Source organism: Bombina bombina, chromosome 6 (genome assembly GCF_027579735.1).
Source record: "Bombina bombina isolate aBomBom1 chromosome 6, aBomBom1.pri, whole genome shotgun sequence".
NCBI lineage: Eukaryota > Metazoa > Chordata > Amphibia > Anura > Bombinatoridae > Bombina > Bombina bombina.
Genome location: NC_069504.1, coordinates 511,980,764 through 512,007,780, shown reverse-complemented (window position 1 = coordinate 512,007,780; position 27,017 = coordinate 511,980,764). Strand labels below are relative to the sequence as shown.

The following is a 27,017-nucleotide window of genomic DNA, read 5'->3' as shown; positions in this document are numbered from 1 at the left end:
ATAAGTGTATCCAGGGTATATATCCATTTAGACTCCCTTTGGAGAAGCATTTTTGCTCTATTCCCACCTCTGAAGGATACCAGGATATGGTCAATGATTATATACCTGAGATCAGACACATTATGTTGGTGCATCAGAAAAGGTCTAGCCACCGGTTGCTCAGCACTGCCAATGTAAAGTGCAGGGCTTGTATTTGTTGGAAGAATCCTTATCTATGACCCAGGAACAAGCCCTGATAAAGAGGACTAGGGAACCAGCGACCAAAAGATTGATATTCTCCACAGAATTTACCCCTGACAAAATGGGTTTACCAAGTATTCTAGGAAAGAATTGAGATATTGTGAAATGTGACAAAAATCTACCATTTGGCAATGTTGACAGCCCAATGGTAGGGTACAGGAAGGGTAGATCTCTTCGAGACCAGCTATTACGGACAGACAACAGATCTAGTTACACCAGCAGAACCTGGTTAGGGTCTGAAAGAAATGGGTGCTATAGATGTAGTGGGTGTGTGACCTTTAGTGGTCTACCACAAAGTAAATACTTTGTACATCCATGGAGTAATAAACAATACACCATTAACTACAGAGTCACATGCACCACTACACATATAGTATATATGCTTCATTGTCCCTGTGGGAAATTTTATATAGGGAAGACCCAAGACGATTTAAGGACCCGGGTGGCTAACCACCGGTCAGCAATACGCACTGCACTTCACATTGGCAGTGCTGAGCAACCGGTGGCTAGACATTTTCTTATGCACCAACATAATGTGTCTGATCTCAGGTATATAATCATTGACCATATCCCGGTATCCTCCAGAGGTGGGAATAGAGCAAAAATGCGTCTCCAAAGGGAGTAATAATGGATATATATCCTGGATACACTTATACCTAAAGGTCTTATCACCAATTTTGACCTCCACTGTTTCCTGTAAGTTCAATTGTATACCTACTGTTTGTGGATGATCTATCTAGGTACCCATCTCTATCTGGGTACTTGGATATGATCTTCCTCTCATTACAGTTTCATTGATATATAGATATGACCCACAAATTGTGAGTTTGTATATCACTTTTTTACAATATTTAAGTAGTCATGTTTTTTTCTGACAGTTAGTGTGCCCATCCATTGTATTTTAGTGTACAATTATTTTAGCTGAGGACAATCAACAGAGGGTAGCCCTACTTATGACCTATTAGTATAGATCCACACACTCTTAAGGATGTATGTTTCCCTGACAGTTAGTGTGCCTTATTATTACATTTTACTGTGTGAGAATAACCAAATGTTTTTTTTATTTGAGGGCATCTAACAGACAGTGGACTTGTCTTTCATACTTAGTTATATTTAGTAATGCTGTGTTCATTTTCTGGGAGGTACATATATTGTATATATACAGGCTTGCTGTTTTATATTACATGTATAGCTCTAGATGCAGCACAACTGCGTAGACTCTTATCCATATGATCCTTTACACACATTAAATTGTCAACTAAATAATGTAATATATGCATAAATTATTTATTTTTTTGCATGACATGCATGTGTGTCTTTTATTTTCTTGATGACATCATTCATGACCTCACACACATTATAAATGCCATCAGCTTACATACAATAGCCTTATAAATTGATATGCAAAATAAAAAACTTCAAACATATTTATAAATTACATACTTTTATTTTTGTTATTATTATTATTTCAACAGTAAAGAATACATTTCACATTTTTGTTTGTAAAAAAGAAAAACAATCTTTCTAAGAACATCATGATTATAGAAATTGGTGACACAGAGATGCCTGTGTCTTTTATTCTAGAGAATTGGTATTTACTACTATTTGGAGCCTCTCTAACTGAAAATTACACTGGTACATTTAATAGGGTCAATAGATCCCTGTCTATCCAATCTGATATTGTAAGTATCATCTTCATTTAACTTCAGTCCCTGGTCTAAATAGAGAAATTACTGTCTGCAGCAGTAAATACAGTGGTGTTAACTACTATTTTTCCAGTCTTTAAAAATGATTATACATTTGCTCACCTATAGCTAACAAAAGTTTAAAAGGACATTCTGGTCAAAATATAAATGCACATAGATGAATTACATCTTTAAATAGAAACATATTTGTAATATACATGCACTGGCAAAAATGCTTCTAGTAAAAGTTATCACTTTCTTAGTGTTAGCATTTTCCTCTGCAAGTGCATGTGAGGCATAGCTAGATATTCTCAGTGCACCAGCATTTTACATACTGCAAGCTGCTCAGAGTGCCAGTGGGGGTTGTATCATGTCAATAAATAACAAATTGAGTCATTACCAGATGGTACAAGCATCTTAGGCTCGCTAAACAAGTGCTGTGTTTAAAATGCTGGTGCACAGTGCATACTTATATACACTTTTGAAACAGCTATAGCTTTTATTAGAAGCATTTTTGCTAATACTTGTATATTACAAAAATGCTTCTATTCAAAACTGAAATGTAGCCTTGTGGATTTAAATTTTGGCTGGAATGTCCCTTTAAGTTATCTAGTTAAAGCAAGAAAAGCCTGAAATGTAAAGTGTAGATGAGAAATGTTTTCTAATATGTATTTGTACTTCTAATGATATGTACCATTCTTGTGGTAAACACTTCTCAAATGAAATGGGTTTTAAGATATTTGGGGAATATTTTATCTTATCTGTCTTTTAATTCTTCCTTTATTTTGTATGTGTCTTTGAATATTTGTTGTTTCTGTATTTACCTCAGTAAAGGGTTCTTAACCTCAAGCTGGAGGGGAGTGAGTTCATGGGTAATTTAAAGAAGACATTTTCAGAAATGATGATTGTTTCATGAAAAAGATGTTTAGTGGTGGTGGTAAGGGCAAATACTGGAATTGAAGAATGTCTAGGAAAATTTAATTTAAAGGAAGAAATAAAATTTCTTTGCTATATCTAGAAGAATACATTTTAAAATGAATTCAAGTTTATTGAAAAATGACTATTCCTGCAATGGGAAAAAGCAAAATAGTTTACGGCTGTGGGAACTATCCTTATCAACAGTTGTGCCAACCATTCAGATATAAACAAACTTGTGTCTTGAGCAGTCCAGTCATTGGGCTCCATGTACTAAGCTGTGAAAGCTGCTCCGGAGCCCTTGCATATGCAAGCCTTCTTCTCACAATGTAAGAACTGCTGCGTCTTACACTCTACGCTACCTCTGAGGTGGCGAGGGGAAATCACAGAGAGCACATTTACTCTCAATGATTGACAGTTCCTAATTTCACATGATTGGTTGCGTGAGAGAAGGGGTGGGCATTACACACTCACTTGAGCATGTAATGATACACACGGGCAGCGGATCCTATTCGTCTGCTACACTATGTTGTGAAGGCAAGCATACAACTTGTCGAGTTGAGAAGCTTGTCCACTCATTTTTTTGTACATGGGGCCCATTGTGCAGAATGTTGCAGGCTCAGGTTAATTTCCCCTGAATTTACAGAGAAAACTTACAGCAAAAGCAGACCAAGCAAATAAAAAACTATATTGCAATGGTGTTTTATTTTCCATAATAATAATATAAGAATTGTATAGGGATAAAGATGTCTGTGACTGAATAATTTTGGCTACAATTTGATATGGAGAAAGATTTAGGTTGAGTTAACATTGTTGTCCTTATTTTTTGTTGGGTGGTGGATGGTTGTTAATCCATTGAACTTAATTAACACAATTCTGCAGTTCACAACTATAGTTGTGGAAAACTTTCTTTGGCTCCGATTTAACTCTGTGTGTGCTAAAAAACAATCATTTGTACACAATTCATACTCGGGTTTTGACTTTTCATATGTAGACATTACCTAACTGAGCTCACTTTTATGTATCACCCTCATAGGCATAACATGTTAAAATACAGTAAAAGTACAAGAAAATATTCTGATATCCTTATTACCTTCAATCTTAATGAACCCTTAAGGTTTGACTCTTACTCCCTATGAGTCACTGTGCAAATTACTACGTACAAGAAAAGGGCAGCGCTAGAAAGCAATTAAAGTACCCACTTGGGGACCCACCATGGTATGACCAATATATATATATATATATATATATATATATATATATATACCTGATACTATGGGGCCAAATGATCAAATGTCTGTCGGACCTGATCCGACAGTGCGGATCAGGTCCGCAAGACATCGCTGAATGCGGAGAACAATACGCTCTCCGTATTCAGCATTGCACCAGCAGCTCTTGTGAGCTGCTGGTGCAACACTGCCCCCTGCAGACTCGGTGCCAATGGGCCGCCAGCAGGGGGTGTCAATCAACCCAATCGTACTCGATCGGGTTGATTTCTGGTGATGTCTGTCTGTCTGTCTGTCTTTAGACCGCTGCTCCATAACTTGTGTTTCTGGCGAGTCTGAAGACTCGCCAGAAACACGGGCCTTCAAGCTCCGTTCGGAGCTTGATAGATAGGCCCCTATGTATAAAGGATCTGGTATAAATAAACAAATTAATTAATCCCAATCTATGTTTGTCAAAGCGATATAGGTGAATCAAATTATTGTTGTCCAAGCAATATAAGTGAATCAAAGTATATCCAAATGTTCAATCTATAGATAAATAAATTCTTGTAAGTATGTATTATTTTGTACACCTGTTTATATCCATATGTTCAATACATAACATTCATATATGATTAAATATAAGCAATAAACAAGAGCAAATGGTAGTATAGTTGAATGATGTAGTGTTTATTATAACATTCATCAAATTATTTAAAACCTAATATTAAGTACAGATATATCCGGATATAACTATAATATAGTTCTAATAATAATGTTCTAGTGAACCATAAAATGCCTGAGCAGTAAAATTCTAAAATATATATAGTATTATAATCAGGGGACCAAGTGGTGGATAATATATGCTCAAGAAAAAATTATTTAAAATAAAATGTAAAAATAAAATTGCAAAATTGCAAAAATACAAAATATATTGCAAAAATACAAATGTTATATAGATAAGTTGAAAGGTCCTCTGGTCAAACGCATGCATTAACGCTAAATAGTGTGGCACATACGTTTTTTTTGTTTTGCACTTATATGATTTTGCTAAAGCAGCAAAACAAGTGATATCACTTTAAATTATACTTGGGACTTTTAGAACTTATTATTTTTGCAACACTGTATAAATCTTGAAGCACTCATCGTTTTTTTCTCAGAGGAACTTCAATTTATATAAATTTTGTATTTTTGCAATATTTTTGTATTTTTGCAATTTTATTTTTACATTTTATTTTTAAATAATTTTTTTCTTGAGCATATATTATCCACCACTTGGTCCCCTGATTATAATACTATATATATTTTAGAATTTTACTGCTCAGGCATTTTATGGTTCACTAGAACATTATTATTAGAACTATATTATAGTTATATCCGGATATATCTGTACTTAATATTAGGTTTTAAATAATTTGATGAATGTTATAATAAATACTGCATCATTTAACTATACTACCATTTGCTCTCATTTATATTTAATCATATATGGATGTTATGTATTGAACATATGGATATAAACAGGTGTACAAACTAATACATACTTACAAGACTTTATATATCTATAGATTAAACATTTGGATATACTTTGATTCACTTATATCATTGGATATAGCTTGGGATTAATTAATATGTTTATTTATACCAGATCCTTTATACATAGTATCAGGTATATAGATATATATTGGTCATACCATAGTGGGTCCCCCAGTGGGTCCTTTAATTGCTTTCTAGCGCTGCCCTTTTCTTGTACGTAATAACGTGTTAAAATGACCTTCATGTACTTAGCTGTCAGCAAGGTGTTCGTCAGCTTTTCTGCATCAACTTCCATGTGCGTATAGAAAATCGTATATACTAAGCATTCAATTCTGTAAAACAATTTAATTTACAAGTAGCGAGTGAACTTTTCCGCAACTCTTATATCCAACCTTTTTTGCAGCATAAAACTCCTCACTCCACATAAATCTCGCCATAAACAATAGTTACTAAACAATCTATGTCTCCGCCGGATACTTTTTCTGCTTCAACGTCGTGAATTATCCCTTGCCAGAATTTAGCTGGCGATCACAATAATAAAACAATAGGAGCTATTAGATATCCGCCTACAACTTATATAAAAGAAGGTGAACACAATTCAATTGTTACTCACTGACAATCGTGTTAGCCATGGAGACACTTCTGCAATTATATATTATTTGTCTGATACAAATCAAGGGGAGAATGCAAAATAGAGAAGCAGATGCTTTGGAAAATTGTATGAAAAGAAGGAGAATGCAGGTACAGCATGCATTCCTTCCACAGGTTGCTTTAGGTGGCCTTTCTGATAGAGAGGTTGTTCAAAGGTTCCATCTGGATCATCAATCAATTTTGAGTTTGTATGCTGAAATTGCAGATTTTCTTGAGCCAATGACGGCAGTCAATGGCTATTCTCAGACTCCTGGAGTTCTTGGTTGCCACAGAAACTTTTCAGGTCATGTTCAGCGTCCTTACCTCTGGCCTCTGGTTACTTTTTTGAGCACTAATTGCTACCACAAGCTTGTGGTAGCAATAACCAGCCACTTGTAATAGATGGTTATTTATTGCGTGCCCGTTTATGTGTGCACGATAAATTACCGCTTGACTTGTAATCTAGACCTAAAAATTTTACATATAAAAGCTACATATAAACATTAATATTTAATCTATTTAAATATTTAAACATATGTTTAACCCCTTTGAGGTGCATGATGTGCATAGCTCATTATGCACATCGCGACGTATAGGCACATGACAAGCCATTTTCGTCATACAGGGGAAACCCGGATCAAATGCTGTTTTCAATGATCCCCCCACACTACAGGCTGGGGATTGTTGTTGGCATTAGTGGGCAGGACTTCCATGTTTCATAGGAGTGCCTGTGATGTCACCGCGTATGTACATGGTGAACCAGGATTTCGCCCGGTAGCTGCAATAGAGCTGGAGGGGGAGGTTCTTCAAGTCCCTCATTCTCAGCTCCCTTAGCAGCTACAAAAATCCAAGACCCCTCATTGGAAATAAAATTGCCTACTTTATCAAATAGTGGTGGTCTTGGAGCAGTACTAGAAAGCAGATGTTTTAAACATGAAGTAAATCACATAAACAAAATCCGGTATTTCCTAGTAGACAAGTCCTTCTCTTAAAAAATATATGATTTTTGTCTGTATAGTCAGGTGATCACTGTGGTAGCAGTAAACACCTTGCTAAAATAAAAGTGCTTTTATTTCTGTACTGCACAAAGGGGCCTCTCATTGTGCAGTACAAATATTTGTGGGAATGTGCATAAACTAATTGTTCATTATTCGACGATTTTTTAAATTAGGAGCATTTTACATATTTATATAATAAGATGATATTGCAAGGGTAACTGGTCTTTTTTATAATAATATATACATTCAATATTTATTGTAACTTACTAAAAAAAAAACAACAAGGGAAGGGAAAATCAATCTTATTTTAAACTGTTACTGCTACAGCTACTTTACTCCTGTAGCTACCCCACTCTGACTCTAACACAGGTAGTAGAAATGGTGCAAAAATTGACTTGTAGCCACTGGAGCAATGTTGCTATGTTACTTAAGCAAAATATGCAACTGAAGTTTCCTAAAAATAGAAATCCTTACAAGTTTGTATTATGTAACAAGTGATTGCTACTTATAAACAAACGGACATAGTAGGTGTGAGGAATTTTACCTGTCGTGAAATATGTAAGTGAAAATTGACTTGCTACTTAAAGAAACAAAAAGATGCTTTTTTTCTGCAGCTAACTCAGTTTTACCAACGTTGTGTAATCTAACCCCATGTCAGTAAAATACTGGCTGGGTGGCAACCTTACGGCTAGATCACGAGTTTTGTCGGTAGAGCCGTGCAGTGCTAACGAGCCTTTTTTTCTTACTGCTCCCTTAAGCCAACGCTGGTATTACAAATTTTCTACAATCCGGCGTTAGCCTCAGAAAAGTGAGCGTTGAGCAAAATTTAACTCCACATCTCACCTCGATACCAGCGTTGCTTAAGTCAGCGGTAAGCTGGCTAAACGTGCTCATGCACGATTTCCCCATAGAAAACAATGGGGCTGAGCTGGGTGAAAAAAAACCTAACACCTGCAAAAAAGCAGCGTTCAGCTCCTAACGCAGCCCAATTGTTTCCTATGGGGAAAGAAAATTTACGTCTGCACCTAACATGAACCCCGAGTATAAACACCCCTAATCTTGCACTTATTAACCCCTAATCTGCCGCCCCCGCTATCGCCAACACCTACATTATAATTATTAACCCCTAATCTGCCGCTCCGGACTCTGCCGCCACTTACATTATACTAATGAACCCCTAATCTGCTGCCCCTAACATCGCCGAACCCTACATTATATTTATTAACCCCTAATCTGCCCCCCCCAACGTCGCCGCAACTATATTAAATTAATTAACCCCTAATCTGCCGCTGCCAACGTCGTCGCAGTCTAACCCTAACCCTAACACCCCCTAATTTAAATATAATTTAAATACATCTAAATAAAAAACTACAATTAAATAAATTATTCCTATTTAAAAATAAATACTTACCTAGAAAATAAACCATAAGATAGCTACAATAGAACAAATAGTTACATTTTTATCTAGCTTATGATTTAGTTTTATTTTACAGGCAACTTTGTATTTATTTTAACTAGGTACAATAGTTATTAACTATTTAATAACTACCTAGCTAAAATAAATACTAAATTACCTGTAAAATAAATCCTAACCTAAGTTACAATTACACCTAACACTACTCTATAAATAAATAAATTAACTAAATTAAATTAAACTAATTACAAATAAATTAAATAAACTAAATTACGGAAAAAAACACAAAATTACAGAAAATAAAAAAGAATTACAAGAATTTTAAACTAATTACACCTAATCTAATCCCCCTAATAAAATAAAAAAGCACCCACAAAATAATAAAATTCCCTACCCTATACGAAATTACAAATAGCCCTTAAAAGGGCCTTTTGCGGTGCATTGCCCCAAAGTAATCAGCTCTTTTACCTGTAAAAAAAAAAAAAAAATACAATACCCCCAACATTAAAACCCACCACCCACATACCCCTACTCTAAAACCCACCCAATCCCCCCTTAAAAAAAACACTAACCCCCTGAAGATCACTCTACCTTGAGCCGTCTTCACCCAGCTGGGCACAAGTGGTCATCCGATCCGGCAGAAGTCTTCATCCGATCGGGGCAGAAGAGGTCCTCCAGACGGCAGAAGGCTTCATCCAGGCGGCATCTTCTATCTTCATCCTTCCGGAGCGGAGCCATCTTCTATCCAGCTGACGCAGAGCCATCCTCTTCAATCGAAGTCCTAACGAGGAAGGAATTAAGGTAGGAAAAATCCGATTGGTTGATTTAATCAGCCAATCGGATTGAAGTTCAATCCGATTGGCTAATTGGATCAGCCAATAGAATTGACCCCGCATTCTATTGGCTGATCCAATCTTCAAATTTTCATACCTTAATTCCGATTGGCTGATAGAATCCTATCAGCCAATCGGAATTCGAGGGATGCCATCTTGGATGACGTCATTTAAAGGAACCTTCATTCTTCGTTGGGACTTCGATTGAAGAGGATGGCTCCACGTCGGCTGGATAGAAGATGGCTCCGCTCCGCTCCGGAAGGATGAAGATAGAAGATGCCGTCTGGATGAAGCCTTCTGACGTCTGGATGTTCTCTTCTGCCCCGATCGGATGAAGACTTCTGCCGGTCTGGAGGTCCACTTGTGCCCAGCTGGGTGAAGATGGCTCAAGGTAGGGTGATCTTCAGGCGGTTAGTGTTAGGTTTTTTTAAGGGGAGATTGGGTGGGTTTTAGAGTAGGGGTATGTTGGGGGTGGGTTGTAATGTTGGTGGGGTATTGTATTTTTTTTTTACAGTTAAAAAAGCTGATTACTTTGGGGCAATGCCCCGCAAAAGGCCCTTTTAAGGGCTATTTTTAATTTAGTATAGGGTAGGGAATTTTATTATTTTGGGGGGCTTTTTTATTTTATTAGGGGGATTAGATTAGGTGTAATTAGTTTAAAATTCTTGTAATTCTTTTTTATTTTCTGTAATTTAGTGGGGTTTTTTTTCGTGATTTAGTTTATTTAATTTAATTGTAATTAGTTTAATTTAATTTAGTTAATTTATTTATAGAGTAGTGTTCGGTGTAATTGTAACTTAGGTTAGGATTTATTATACAGGTAATTTTGTATTTATTTTAGCTAAGTAGTTATTAAATAGTTAATAACTATTTAATAACTATTGTGCCTAGTTAAAATAAATACAAAGTTGACTGTAAAATAAATATAAATCCTAAAATAGCTATAATGTAACTATTAGTTATATTGTAGCTATATTAGGGTTTATTTTATCGGTAAGTATTTCATTTTAAATAGGAATAATTTATTTAATTGTAGTAAATTTATTTAGTTTAATTTAAATTATATTTAAGTTAGGGGGGGTTAGAATTAGGGTTAGACTTAGGTTTAGGGGTTAATACATTTATTATAGTAGCGGCGACGTTGGGGTCGGCAGATTAGGGGTTAATAAATGTAGATAGGTGTTGGCGATGTTAGGGACGGCAGATTAAGGGTTAATAAAATTTAACTAGTGTTTGCGAGGCGGGAGTGTGGCGATTTAGGGGTTAATACATTTATTAAAGTGGCGGCGATGTCCGGTCGGCAGATTAGGGGTTAATAAGTGTAGTTAGGTTGCGGCGACGTTGGGGGTGGCAGATTAGGGGTTAATAAATATAATGTAGGTGTCAGCGATGTTAGGGGCAGCAGATTAGGCGTTCATAAGTATAATGTAGGTGGCGGCGATGTCCGGTCGGCAGATTAGGGGTTCAAATTTTTTATTATAGTGTTTGCAATGTGGGGGGGCCTCGGTTTAGGGGTTAATAGGTAGTTTATGGGTATTAGTGTACTTTATAGCACTTTAGTTAAGAGCTTTATGTTCCGGCGTTAGCCCATAAAACTCTTAACTACTGACTTTTAAATGCGGTAGGAGTCTTGACAGAAGAGGGTCTACCGCTCACTTCTTCCAAGACTCGTAAAACCAGCGTTAGGCAAATCCCATTAAAAAGATAGGATACGCAATTGACGTAAGGGGATTTGCGGTAGCCTCGAGTCGCGGAAGAAAAGTGAGCGGTAGACCCTTTCCTGCCTGACTCGTAATACCAGCGGGCGTTAAAAAGCAGCGTTGGGACCTCTCAACGCTGCTTTCTAAGGCTAACGCCAAACTCGTATTCTAGGTGTTAGTTATTTTGGATGGAATTGATATAATGAAAACAAGTTATCAAGGGGTGACTGTGTTTAAGTTTGTTTTGAACATTTGAAGCAGAATTTATCCTTCTTTGCACTTATGAATTTTTGTTTCTTTTTTACATTTGAGTGGTGTATGAGCAGTGACATTAAATATAATGTATTTTTGCCACTGAATATAAATAAAAACTATGTAACATTTAGTTATTATAAATTGACATATGTATTTATATCCTTTCCCCTTAGGCATATCGGAACCATCTTTTATAGCAAAAAATGAGGATCGATTATTCAAGTATTTATTTCAACAGCAAGATTACCAAAAATGGGTCCGTCCTGTTGAGCAGTTGAACGACACTTTGAAAGTGAAGTTTGGCCTTGCAATTACACAGCTTGTGGATGTAGTACGTATAATAATAATTTTAAAATCAGTTAAACCTACATATAATTATTCAGATTATAAGTTAGATGTTTAATATTATTTGTTTAAATTTAGCATAAGTTCTTACAGGAAATGTATTTGTTGTAAAAGTTGATTCCTTTTACTGAATCAATATTTATGTACAGAAGATCTTTGATTTAGGAAGTTCAAGGTAAAATATGTTATTTATCTATGGCTAATTTATAAGCAAATATAAGTAAAGCAGAGGTTTTCTGCTCTTTAACGGACAAGAAAATACAGAAGATTTGCATAACCAACACATGCATAATAAAAACACAATGTAGTAGTACTTAGTCTGAACTTAAAATGAGTGGTAGATTTGTTTCTGATAATTTCCAGTCCTCCTGTATCATGTGACAGCCATAAGCCAATCATAAATGCATTTACATATATTCTGTGAATTCTTGCACATTCTCAGTAGGTGCTGGTGACTCAAAAAGTGTAAATTTAAAAAGACTGTGCACATTTTGTTAACAGAAGTAAATTGGCAAGTTGCTTAAAATTGCTTGCTCTATCTGAATCTTGACTTGAATGTCCCTTTAAGAATGAAGATTGGTTTGATTGACACCCCCTGCTAGCGGCCGATTGGACGTGAATCTGCAGGGGTGGCATTGCACAAGCAGTTCACAAGAACTGCTGGTGCAATGATAAATGCCGACAGCGTATGCTGTTGGTATTTATCGATGTGCGTCAGACATGATACGCTACATTGTATCATGTACGCTCGCACTTTGATAAATCTGCCCCGATGTGTCTTCTAAACTTCTGTTCCTACATTAAAGGGCAAAGCAACATCTCTGTTCATATTGTACTCTGGTCCCTCATTGTTTCACTCCCCAATATGCCACTCTCTCTAATTTATGCCTACCAGATACCATATTACCGTTCATGCTTGGCCAGATACAATAGATCTTACAATCATAAAAAAGCACAGCAGCACATTGACATTCTTAATCACTGAATATGAGTACCAGGTGTAAAAAATAATTCAGTTCCACTAACTAAAAAGTGGCACTGCTGAACTCTTGCACTAATTCATATTTACACTTTATTTACACTGCTGTTCATACACGCACACAGAGAGATATGATTGTACTTTGTTAGTAATATATCAGGTGCTTTACATCATAAATTATGCCTTTGGTAACATCAGTACAAATATTGCTTTATATTTTACATGCACAGGGGAGGAGTTTAACTAGTTTGAATATTGTGCATGTACCAGAGGCGTATTTAGGTTTTGTGCTGCCCTAGGCACTCAAAATTCTGCTGCCCCCCCAAAGGCTTTAGGTCTTTTCTGGCCAAAATATTTTTTGCTCAGGGGTAACATGAATATTTTTTTATGGTATTTTCAAAGTTCACCAGGGCTTACAAAACACTTGCATTCACATACAAACAGACACACACACACATAGTCAAAAGACACATATACACACACAGAGTTATGCACATACGCACTGTCACGAGCACACACGCACACACATATACATTTTTCTATTGCTGCAAAATATATATATAAAAAACTGATTTCTTGAAATAATACTTCCCCAAGCACAATACTGAGTGTTGAAAGCCATCTGAACTAAAGGCAATAGCTAGCTGAGTAAATGAAAGGTTCATTGCTACTTCCAAACTGTAAGCTCCATAAGCACTCTCTTATTGTACCCCCTAGAATGTAAGCTTTTTGGGCAAAGTCTCCCATTATATACATGTATAATGTAAATGTCTTATAAATATAGCCATAAAAAAATGCTGCCCCCCTCCAATCTGCTGCCCTAGGCAAGTGCCTTGTTTGCCTAGGCCAGAATATGCCCCTGGCATGTACATTTGTTTGCATAACTAGTTATGTGCAGCTGCTGCAGGATTAACATGTTTCACTACTGTGAATTAAAGGGACAGTAAAGTCATAATTAGACATTTATGATTTAGACAGAGCATACAATTTTAAACAACTTTCCAGATGAATTATATTATTTAATTGTGTTCCTTCTCTTGTTATCCTTTACTGAAAGTTTTATCTAGGTAAGCTCAGGAGCAGCAAAAGAAACTAGATTCTAGCTGCTGATTGGTGGCTGCATATAAATACCCATTTTCATTGGCTCACCCATGTGTTCTTTTAGAAACCAGTAGTACATTGCTGCGCCTTCATTAAATGATACCAAGAGAATAAAGCAAATTTGATAATAGAAGTAAACTGGAAAATTGTTTTAAATTGTTCTACCTAAATCATGAAATATTTTTTTGGGGGTTTCGTGTCCCTTTAAGCCATAAGTATACTTTAAAAGAGAAGTTTCTTTTTCAGATGGAAGCAAGCTGAGATAGGTAGAGATGCACACAAAAAAGGCAGAAGCAGACACACACAGAGAAAAACACAGGGGCAGACAAACACATAGATACCCCCACAGAGGCAGAGACACACTCACATGAATCTAAAGGCTGATGATCAGAAACGTTGTTATGTTGGCTTTGATCATTATTTTCCCATAAAGACAAACAACCACGCAGAATGCTGTTGGAATCTGTTTATTTGCACATGCTGAAATAAATGGTGATTTGCTGAAACCTATTTTGGTGTTAGAGACGCACTCACACACAGAGGCAGACACAACGATACATAGACAAACAGAAAAACAGTGCAATGTTTTCTGACCTCAAATAATGCAAAGAAAACAAGGTCATATTCATTTTTAATAAACACAATACTAATGTTTTATCTTAGCAAGAGTTCAGAAATCAATATTTGGTGTAATAACCCTGGTTTTCAATCACTGCTTTCACGTGTATTGGCACGCTCTCTACTAGTCTTTCACATTGCTGTTGGGTGACATTATGCAACTGCTTCACGCAGCTCGGCTTTGTTTGATGGCTTGTGGCCATCCATCTTCCTCTTGATCACATTCCAGAGGTTTTTAATGGGGTTCAAGTCTGGAGCTGGGGCTGGCCATGACAGGGTCTTGATTTGGGGGTCCTCCATCCACACCTTGATTGACCTGGCTGTGCGGCATGGAGCATTGCCCTGCTAGAAAAACTAATCCTCAGAGTAGGATAACCTTGTACTTGGCTTAATACACAAACACACACACATATATATATATATATATCAACCAAAAAAGATGCACTCTCAGGACTTTTAGAGATGAAGTAACAGGATTACTTTATTTGGAACGTTTTCGGGGAACTTGTCCCCTTCGTCAGCATAAAACAACAGTAAATATATCAAACATTTATAGTGTGCATAACAAACAATCAACAAATCAACTCATACCCAGCTCAAACAATGGCGCCAAACCTCCGCCATGGAACGCTGCTTGCGTTCCACTGACTCACTAGACCGGATGTAGTGCGCACGTCACTTCCGGTTTCGTACTTCTATATAAAATATAGTGATTAATCTTTCACTCTTTGTCAAATGTGCATAATCGTGAAAAAACATATTAAACACTAAAGTAACTATAATACAACAGTGATGTCCCCATTTAGGTGTGGAAAATTGTGTGCAATTAAACATGCGCTTAAACGTTGTCATGGTAACTTGTCAAGCTCCCGGTTGTCATAGATACTTATATACAAGAAGACAAGTTTAACCAGGGAAATTTGCCTACTTACTCATAAACATGTGACGAAATTCTTATTCAAACACAGTGTTGCAGCATATCACTTGCTTAAAGAATATCTTTTTTACATGTGTAAAAAATAAACATAATATACGTGTACATTTACATATACACTTATGCGTTGTCATAGTGACCTAGTAAATTTCCAAAAAGCTTTATGTGTATTTATGCAATTGGCAAGATCTTATAAGCGGGACTTAGATTGCTAACATAAAGGCTTGTGCATACATTCTAGTGGACCACAGAGTTAACACTTTGACTCCCTAATTCCATGATGGTATGTTATTTTAGGTTAGATCTATGCATTAATCCAGCACTATATTGGGGTTTTCAGTGTGTGGCAACTCTGTTCTCAACAACTAGATCATCGGATGTCTTAACATCTTTATGGCAAATGTATGTTATGCCGCATAAATAAAGCTGAGACACTTCCCTCAAAGGAAATGGATACATTACCAAATACAACGCTAATAACATTAAAATACATGGCATTTAAACCACACAATTTACAACCAAAAGAAAAAGGGAAAGAAACGTGCATATAGCGCACATATAGACTGTATCGCCATATACAGATAGCAAATGTTGCTACACTTGCAATCATATTTTTGCCAGCATGCCTCAAATAAACAGGTAAACCTCGGCTAATATGGAAACAGATGAGATATTGTATACATCCACATTTCAAATGTGTCAAAACATACTACATCGCTAAACAGACATTATAACCAGCATTTATACCCCATGCATACATAGCAAAGCTGTAACTCAATATACATGTGGATTGTCCATTATGCCTCTCCTCTAGGTGGGTTGTTATATATTTTCAGACCAGTCACTTTATTTCACCTCGTAGCCAAAAATGCCAGTCAGGTGTGTAATGTAAAGGTAACCACTCTAAGATTGTCAAACTTCCACAGGTCTCTAGGGATACAAAAATGCTCCCCATGACTTGTGCTGTGAGCCAATGGTTGGACCGGGCACCAACAAATGGAGCCCTCATCCAATACCCGCTACACAGAGTCATAATATCTCTGGGATGTACCTCATGTTTGTGACACACATTTAGACAGCACTACAAGAGGGCTTTAAAATCAGGTACCATGTTTAGGCCAGCTGGATGAATGGTGCCTAGTCGGTACATCCATTGTGCTTCCCGTTGTAGTAGTATTTTATTTTGGTCACCCCCCTATCCAGAGGGGGGACATGATCGATGAGCGTATACCTGATGGATGACACAGGATGCTTTCTCAGCGCACAATGCCTCGCTATGGGTTGTTCAGAATCCCCAGAAAAACAGTTGGAGGGCAAACAGCGCCTATGACTATGTACCGGCTACACTATTAGGAAGACCCCCTATTAGGTCTGGTGGAGATAACTGTGAAAGATAAATAGGAGCGCCTATGGCTTAGGTACAGTCAGGGATCGCACTCTGGGTGGGTTATGTACTGAAATTGATTATTTATTATAATATCCAAACATTAAACATAAAACAAAGATATGGAATTAAAACCTCATAAAAACATATAGCCTAATACAAAGGGTACTACTTAGTTACATCAGTTCCTTATTAAGAATCAATCACATACAAAAATAAGCAAAAATAAGCAAAAATATAAGGCAGGGTTTGTATCCTCTATTGCAACAAGGTTATTATACCAAACTGTAGACCTTCACAACAACCAGACACAACGACTGGTCGATGCTAATAAGCACTGTATGTGTCAATACGAATTCACACCATATATGTGTATGTGCGTGAACAAGAGACAGTGACAGTCTATAATTCAGAATATTAAGATACAATAGTCTAATATGTCAGAGTATTAAAAATCTTGAAAAAGGCCCCGCTGCAGGGCCGAAACGCGTAGAGGTTTGTGAGGCTACACCAGTACCAGGAATCTTGGCTTTGGGGGTAAGTTTGATACCATTTGGACTTCACCCTAAAGGCCCTTTATGTGAGGTATTTTTTCTGTTTTTGATTTCAGATTCATCCAGCAAGTATTAGGACTCTGGATCAGGATACAATTCAAAGTTAATTGGGTTTTTTTCTCCCTCCAGTCCCCTACCAGTGTGGACCAACAATATTGGACTATTAACTGGACAATATTTTAGGACTTTTAGGAATTGTCATTTGTTTTTTAGACATGTTTTTTATGTTTTTATGTATTAATATTGCATAAGCTATATTGACAGGTCAACATTGGATTTGTCTATTGTTAGCAATCTATTTGAGTCAGACACTATTGTTTATCAGGAGTCAAGCACAGGAGCACAGGAGCACCTTTTTGCACAACATTGATCACCTTATTGCACATTTTGGTCATTGTATTTTTACATATCACCTTGCTACCTTATTCACATTTTTGACAAACCGGTTTTGTCTCACTTTATTTTTAAAACTTTTTTCAGAGTCTCTGATCCTTTTTCAATGTGATTTATTATTTTTTAAAAAAACACCATTTTTACACGTTTTATATCACCACTTTTACATATTAGATCACCGTTTTTAATACTCTGACATATTAGACTATTGTATCTTAATATTCTGAATTATAGACTGTCACTGTCTCTTGTTCACGCACATACACATATATGGTGTGAATTCGTATTGACACATACGGTGCTTATTAGCATCGACCAGTCGTTGTGTCTGGTTGTTGTGAAGGTCTACAGTTTGGTATAATAACCTTGTTGCAATAGAGGATACAAACCCTGCCTTATATTTTTGCTTATTTTTGCTTATTTTTGTATGTGATTGATTCTTAATAAGGAACTGATGTAACTAAGTAGTACCCTTTGTATTAGGCTATATGTTTTTATGAGGTTTTAATTCCATATCTTTGTTTTATGTTTAATGTTTGGATATTATAATAAATAATCAATTTCAGTACATAACCCACCCAGAGTGCGATCCCTGACTGTACCTAAGCCATAGGCGCTCCTATTTATCTTTCACAGTTGTTCAGAATCCCCCGTCTGGAGTGCCAACCTTATGGCATGTCTGTGATTCGCCATCCTCTCCCTCAGGGTTCCTGACGTCTTTTCCACATAAAATCGGGAGCATGGACATACCAGAAGATATATAAGAAATGTAGTTGTACAAGTTATTGAATGTCTGATAACATATTTTTTATTGGTATGTGGATGATGAAAATATTTAGCATTTATGAGCCCATTGCAGGTAGTGCACCCTAAACATCGGTATGAGCCTTTGATGTTTAACTTGGAGCCAATTCTGTAGCTGGATTTAGGGTCCGTTCTAACTAACAAGTCCCTTAAATTTGTACCCCTTCTATAGCCTACCATTGGTGTTGTATTATTTGCGAAGGACAATTTAGTATCCGTGGCCACTATGGGCCAATGTGTCCGAAGAACTTGTCCTGTATTTTTAGTGGTAGGTGAAAAGATAGTTGCCATAATCAGTTTTTCCTTTGTTTCTTGTCTGGGTTTTTTAGTAAAGAGATCCAATTGTGTACATTGTGCAACCTCTTCAATCGTTCCCTTAATGAGGTGTGGTTTATAGCCCCTTTGGGCAAATTTCTCCCCCATCCCAGTCAACTGGGAGACTCCTGTGAGATTATCTGAATTATTGCGTTTGGTCCTAATCATTTGGGACTTCACAATGCCCTTAAGTAGGGCTGGGGGGTGACAGCTGTCTGCTCGCAGTATAGAATTAATATCTGTCGGTTTGTTGTAAAGTGTAGTCCCTAGTTTGTGTTCAGTCTTGAAAATATTTAAGTCTAGGAAACTAATGTTTTGTTCGTTAGTTGTCATCTTGAACCTGACCGTCGTTTCTGTGTTGTTGAATATATCAAACCACGTATGGAGATCATCCAGGCCCCCTCGCCATATCATCTATGTACCTGCGGTAAAATACAATAGATGCATCACACTTAAATTTGGATGTATAGAAATATATATATATATATATATATATATATATATATATATATATCAATCACCCTTCCCAGTCAAACACCTTGCCATGTACCATATCCCTTTTTAACACTTTTTAAACATTTTTTTCATATAGAATATATATTTTTTCATTATTTTTTTTATATATAAGTGCAATACTTTATTACACAAAAGAGAGAAAGTATGGGGGCTTTCAGCACTATTCCCTACTGATAAAAGATAGCCTTTATTTATAAATTAAAATCATTAACAGAAGGTAATATCACATTTGATCACCCTGCTCACATACCACCCTCCCAACTGGGTAAGGTTATATAGTACTGACAAAAGCAGAGTGAATAAGAAAATAAAGAGAAAAAGTTAAAAAAGAAAGAATTACACTAATCCCAAAGAGCCCTGGCCGATATACTGGAACCTTGGCATCAGGTGGGTTAGTGGAGAGGTGAGTTAGAAAAGATAGAGCAGCAAACAAGTTTTAGCCCTACACAGCCTTTTTCAATGCTAAAATACTTTTTCTGTTTATTTTCTTTTTCACCCTACTATATAACTGTACCCAGTGGGAGGGTGGTATGTGAGCAGGGTGATCAAATGTGATATTACCTTCTGTTAATGTGCATTTTAATTTATAAATAAAGGCTATGTTTATCAGTAGGGAATAGTGCTGAAAGCCCCCATACTTTCTCTCTTTTGTGTAATTTAATTGTTATTTGTGGAGGATTAGCACCTTATCTCATAGAAATATTTTTATTTGATATGTTTTTCCCACTTTTTTTGGATTGTAGTGCCAGTTTGCCCTTATTTGTTAATTAAATATGCAATACTTTATTCTAATATGTTTTTTTTTAACCCTTACAATTTACTTCTGGTCTCATGTTGTGCTAAATATTCTAGCCCTATATGGGCTTTTACTCAAGCCCAACCCATAACTTTCAACTTGTAATATGAGCGCTATTTAGCCTGGTTGTGATATCTATTGAAAGTAAAGGGTGCTCTAGAACAATATCTGCTGCACTAACCCTTCTCTGGTAAATCTGTTTTACCATGGATTTGTAATATTAATTTGTGCACTAATTTTAGTGCAGTCCAGCGATACTGATATTGCATTAGCGTGCCACTTGTGATCTGGGCCATCTATGGAACTCCCCTGCCCTGCCCACTATCTCAAACTGCCAGCCTCATTTAAAATATAAAAAATGCAAAGTGCAATTCATAAAACATACACATCTTCCGGATTTTTTTTTCTTATGGTTATTGCATGATCTGATACTCAATTACTTGTACAGTGAGTTTTGCTTAGTATGTCATAGCTTCCATTATTGTTGTAATTTGATTCTCTGCCTAGTTTACCCTGAATGAGAAGACATATTTAATTTTGTTTAAAGTGTTTATGGCCCCTTAAATAGTTTGTCTATTTATTAAAAAACAAAACTACGTTTAATATGTGGAGGCTGAATATTTCTATAGGCTATTGTAATGTAATGTGCATCTTGCAGAGCTCGTGTTCATTTATAATAATCTGATCTCTAGTTGCTTTGTTTATCATAAGAAACACATGTTCAGTGTTACAATGATCCTTATACCCTTAGAGAGAAATTTGAATATCACGTGTACCCCATTTAGGGCTAGATTACAAGTGGAGCACAAATTTATTGTGTGCCCGCAAATGGTCAAATTTAACTGTTTGCAGACACGCAATAAATAATCAGCCATTACAAGTGACTGGTTATTGCTACCGTGAGCTCATGAGTACATTAGCATGTGCTGGTATTACTCAGTGGAACGGAAATATCGCTTTCAAAAAAGCAATAATTAGTGCTCGACTTGTAATCTGGCACTTATTTAATTTGCTTGCTAAAATCTGTTTCTCTATTTCTGTATATCTGGTTTAGATCATGTCAACGCCAAGTTAATAACTTAACCTTTTTCAGGTCTCCTTCACTCTGAGCAAATTTAATATGTCTGATCTCACACAAGATGTCTCTGAAAACATACCGATGATAGCTCCCACACTAGTATTTAATGTTTAAGAAGAAAAACTCAGGTTTACTATATAATTTGACTTAAAGGGGTAGACTTACTAAGTGTCAGGTAGACACGATTTGCTGTAGCGAATCATGTCCCACCCAAAATCGCTAAATGCAGACAGGATACGCATTGCACAAGCATTTATTGTGGAATATACATTTTGTATTTGCGTGTTTTTATTTATAGAAAAAATATGCAATGTGCATGCAGCCATTGAACAATATATTATGCACAAGTAGAAGAAAGGACAGATGATAAATATTCAAATGTCAAAGAATGGCAAGGCCGCACCTATGCAATCGTAAACATACTTGTATGTATTGTGAGAAAAAAAATTAAGAACCATCACTTAATTATAGGAAAATTCATAGCAAAAATCACATCATGTCTATTTTTCATAAAAACAAAGTACCATAGTCCAATTGCTGTGCAATGTATTTAGAAACACTTAGTGCTGATCACACGCTACCCAGCTAATTGAACTGAATAATCACAGCAGTTTCAAGAGCACTTAGTGCCAAAGCGTGCTCCAAACAGGTTGAAGGGCATAAAATGAACAAAAAGTCCATTCCAATTACCTTTTATTTGGAAAATTAGATTAGATCAGTCCCAAGGTTTTATACTTTAATGCAAAGGATCTTATCATAATGATCTTTATACCATTTGCGAAAGTACCTTTTATCTGATCCAACCAACCAAGGTAAACCGTCATTAGCACACTTGCTGCTTGACTATGAAGTATCCAGGCTTCTCAAGTAACGGCAAGTCAAAGCTCACTGTATGATAACAAAGTTGCAATTCCGGTGCAAAGTATCCAGGTGAGTTGCGGTCGTTACATTCAAATTAGCCTCTGGTTTGAATTAACAGCTGCTGATTGCAACAAAAGATGTTATTAAGCAAATGCAGATTCCAGCGTGTGAAGTCTTCACCAAACTGACACCATGTGTATTTGCCGGCACCACTGCTTCTTAACTTATGTTTCCGGGGAGCCGGAAACTATGGGCGGAGAGAGCATCATCCACTGTTTATTAAATCTCCCCCTTATTATCATTTATTATGATTTAAATCAACCACGGTTCTACTGAAAAGGTGGATGGATACAAATGTATTCTTTGTAGTTAATCTATTGTAGTGAGCAGGCAAGAGATTGAGACAGAAAAACATAAGCACTGTTGTTCTGATTTTTTCCCCTCTGTACTTCTTAATCCCTCCCATTAATTGTTAGTGTCATATAAATTGTGTGCATTAGATTTATGTAGTAAGGGGATACTATTTTCAATGGGATCAAGACATTGGAAAGGTTTAATATCATAAGACTTGTTCAATGTTTTCCATTGGTTAACTTAAATATATAACTGCACAACACTTTAAAAAATGTGTACAGGAATACCCCACTAATACAGCAGGCTAGGGACCGGACCACTGCTGTAAAGCAAAACCGCATAAAAGAGGAGCAAAGCAGTTTTCTCTTTTTTTTCTCTTGCCAGCGTGTTAAAAAATCTTGAAAACATGTTTAAACTAACATGTATTAGGTGTGCAATAGCGCTAAATTTAGTTTAATGCTAGCACAGTAAAGTAAAGTATTCAATTACGCAGGTACAATACTTGCAGACACCAGACAGGGCTCATATATAGTATACGGGAACAGTGCTGTATAAGATAAAACTGTACAGTACCTGTAAAACAGTGACAATTACTGTAGTAAAATTTACCAGACTACGACACTGACACGGAATGCACTGCAATGCTGTAAAAAGACCAAAGTGCGCATAACAAAATGGTGCCAGTTGCCTTTCTTGCAATCTCTAAATGAGTACAGTACTGTTTCAAAATCCTTGTAGGTTGATCTTCAACTTTGTATTAGCAATGTATTAGGAAATTCCTGCAAAGGGAAGCACTGTAAAGTGTGGTATTCCTGTATAACGTCATGATTTTGACCACTTTTAATGGACATGTCCCTTTTTTGAATGATATGCAAGTGCATGAATACTCTTACCCTATATATTCTAAAGCAGGGGTCTCAAACTCAACTCACCTTGGGGCCACTGGCCACGTTTCCTTCTCCCACAGGGGCCGCTTCCAAAATGTAAAACTTTTCAAATTAAATTGAACCATATACATATATTTAATCATTACACACACACCCAGACCCCCACACACACAGACACCCCTCACACACCCAGACCCCTACACACACACCCAGACCCCCCCCCCACACACACACACACCCAGACCCACTCACACACAGACCCACACACACAAAGTCTCCCACACATAAACCACCACACACAGATATCCAGACACAGTCCTCCACTGCTCGCTCATGGCCAAAAAAAACTCTAGGCTAATCTCTAGGCCAAACACCAGCTCCAGGCCAAGCTAAGGAGATAATTAGAAAAAAAGAAAAGAAAAAAGAAAAATAATATATATATATCTGTATCATCTATTAAACAGATCCCATCAGTGATGGCTGTGTGTCTTATGTATAATTATTACACCCACACACAGACACACACACACACAGACCCACACACACTTCCAGACCCCACAGACACACAAACACAGACCCATATACAGATCCACCCACTCACACAGACCCACCCTACACACACACACAGACCCACACAAACACGCAAGTTATGGCATGGCACAGTATTTAAAACAATAACGCAAGTTATACAGTTCCTCTCTTAGATAGAAATTTTACATACACGCACAAATAAATCACTATAAGGCAGCTGTACCCCTTCGCTTGTTCTCCTCTGCTGCTGCTTCTGACTATCTTTGCTGCTGCCTGCACAGGCTCAGTTTGCCCCACAGTCCCAAAGACAGTGACACCACACTACCCCAATGAAGTCCTGGGTTCCCTCGTCACTGCTCGCTCCAGATTCTAGGCCATACAAACAGAAGTCCCTGATTAAACACTCTTCTACTCACTGACTCAACTTGCTCCTCAACTGCCACACCCACAAAAGGCTATGGCACCGGTTTCCATGTGCTGCGCACTTAGGAGCTTATCAAGGGGCATGGGCCTGGAGCTGCAGCTTCTCCCACTCCTGGTTTTATGTTAATCAGCCCACAACTCTGTTATGGGGTGTCAGTGGCGGGCCTCATTGTAACCAGTTTGTGAGCCGGAAATGGCCCGCAGGCCTGTACTTTGAGACCCCTGTTCTAAAGAAATCACTTGTCTCCTTTCCTTTGGAAAGCTTTATTAAAAAATGTTTACTTTGAATGACGTGCCAGATTAAACTATATAATCCAGTTTTGTTTATTTCTGTGAGAAGGGGATTGGCTAAGCAGTGGGAAACTAAACAAATAATACATTGAGATGTAAGCTCACCTTTGCTGCATGTCAATTTTACCCTTATTCAGTTCCTATTGATAATACAAATGTATTTTCTTTAGCTAATTAAAAACATATACTAAACTTTCTTTATCTAAGGGATCGAGCACAATCCTTTAGAAATGTTTATCTAATGATTCTACCACAAAATTCACCATTTAATTATATTGGGAGTTTTGTAGATAAATCATTTAATATGTTTTTTCTTAAGGATTATGGTTAACCTCTACTTTTTTACACATCTTTCTTTTGCTGGGGGTTATACTGATTTCCTAATATTCTTTCTCTCTAAACCCATTCCTCTTTATTTCTTCTAAATGTCTTTCTATTTCTGATCTACCTGTTAACTAAAATAATGGATATTTAAATATTTGTGAGGTTTTAAATACATTTGCTACTTGGTAGATAAATATTAACTGGTCTTATAAAATTTACCAACTATGGTCTAGATTACAAGTAGAGTGCTAATTTATTGTGCACCCTTAAACGGGCACATTTGCACATTTGCAGGCACGCAATAAATAACCAGCCATTACAAGTAGCTGATTATTGCTACCACAATCTTGCGGTAGCAATTAGCGCTTATAAAATTAACCAGAGATTAGATCTCTGTTTTCAGTTTATAAATATGTCCCAAATGCCCCAAAACTACAGTGTAGTGTATTTTATTAAAAAATAAAAATTGTACCATTTTTATTTTTTTAATAGTATAACTACACTAGGCAGTATTTTGGGGGTAAAGCTGGCGGGAGTGGGGTGTTCCTTTACATTGTGGTCTATGGAAACTGTGTTCCCTGTAAATATATATGTATATGCTTATATACATATATATATATATATATATATATATATTTATATATTTATGTGTTAATATGTATATATACACATATTAACACATAAATATATATGTATATAATCATATACATATATATTTATATTTGCTGCCATCGCTGTGCCAATTACCCCCTTTACTGTGCTTAGGTTCTGGTGTTGACTCTAATGTTGAGCTCACAAGAGTGAGATTACATAGGCTCCAATGAGAGCCTTGTTCTGATTTGTCAGAGACAGCATCAGAACCTAAGCACAGCGAAGGGGGTAGGTAGCACAGTAATGGCAGCAGATATAAATATATATGATTTTGCTTTACTTGTAATACTATTATTATTATTCAGTGGAGCGCTAATATAGCTTGAACGCAAGCGATATTTAGCGCTCCACTTGTAATCTGGCTCTATATATTTGTGACATAAATGTAAACTCCTTTTTAGATATGTAGATGTATACATAAATACTCTACTTTCTGGCCAGAATTTTAATAATACACAGTCCAAGGACACTTAAATAGATTATCAGCAAACATTCATACGTATTTATTTTTTGTTTGTCTTTTTTCTCCATAGGATGAAAAAAATCAACTTATGACTACAAATGTTTGGTTAAAACAGGTATGTGTGAGAAGCCTTGTTAATATTTATGCAATGTGTATAGTATTGTAAACCAGCCTTTAGTGATACTGTATCTGCTTTGAATTTTATAAGTGTAATTTGCTTGTGTAAGTGCTAAACATAAGGAAATGTGAATTTGTATGAAAAATGTATCTTTGTTTGGAAGATAGACTAATAATATTGTGCTTAATCTCACATTTTAATTTATGACAACTGTAGTGGTAGATATTATGATTTCAAAAATATTGTGCAAAAATGTTAATTTAATATCAGCCCATATTATTATTATTGGCAGTCTACTGTTAATCTACAGGTCTACCTTTTGGGTACTCCTGCTGCAGACTTTGGCCAGCCTCAGGGCTGCATTTTCCTAACTATACATTAGCAAATAATATACTATAATGATTTCTACTGTGCTAGTGTTGTCAGGTGGTCTGACAACCCTGTCACTCTCTTCCAAAGGTGGGTTGGGATCTGTCCCCATCTCCATTACTGAGAAGTGGTATAATGCTCATGATAAATTCAGTTGAATCCTGTAAACAAATATTTTTGTGAGTTTGTATGGTTCCCCTGTTTACTAGAAGCATATTATATGTATAATCTCTCAATTGGTAAAAATCACTAAGATCATCCACTGTTTATTAAATCTCCCCCTTATTATCATTTATTATGATTTAAATCAACCAAGGTTCTACTGAAAAGGTGGATGGATACAAATGTATTCTTTGTAGTTAATCTATTGTAGTGAGCAGGCAAGAGATTGAGACAGAAAAAAATAAGCACTGTTGTTCTGATTTTTTCCCCTCTGTACTTCTTAATCCCTCCCATTAATTGTTAGTGTCATATAAATTGTGTGCATTAGATTTATGTAGTAAGGGGATACTATTTT

At 36.4% G+C, this 27,017-nt stretch overlaps 1 protein-coding gene across 1 annotated transcript in view; it reads left to right on the top strand.

The window, feature by feature from the left end:
- Window positions 1-214: 214 nt before the first annotated feature.
- Window positions 215-27,017, top strand: part of LOC128664502 (neuronal acetylcholine receptor subunit alpha-5-like) — a 105,761-nt gene continuing 78,958 nt past the window's right edge. Inside the window, exons 1-4 of the mRNA XM_053719324.1 lie at window positions 215-314; window positions 654-827; window positions 11,585-11,742; window positions 26,084-26,128. Coding sequence (XP_053575299.1) covers window positions 215-314; window positions 654-827; window positions 11,585-11,742; window positions 26,084-26,128 — 477 coding nt within the window. The remainder of the gene's footprint in view (window positions 315-653; window positions 828-11,584; window positions 11,743-26,083; window positions 26,129-27,017) is intronic.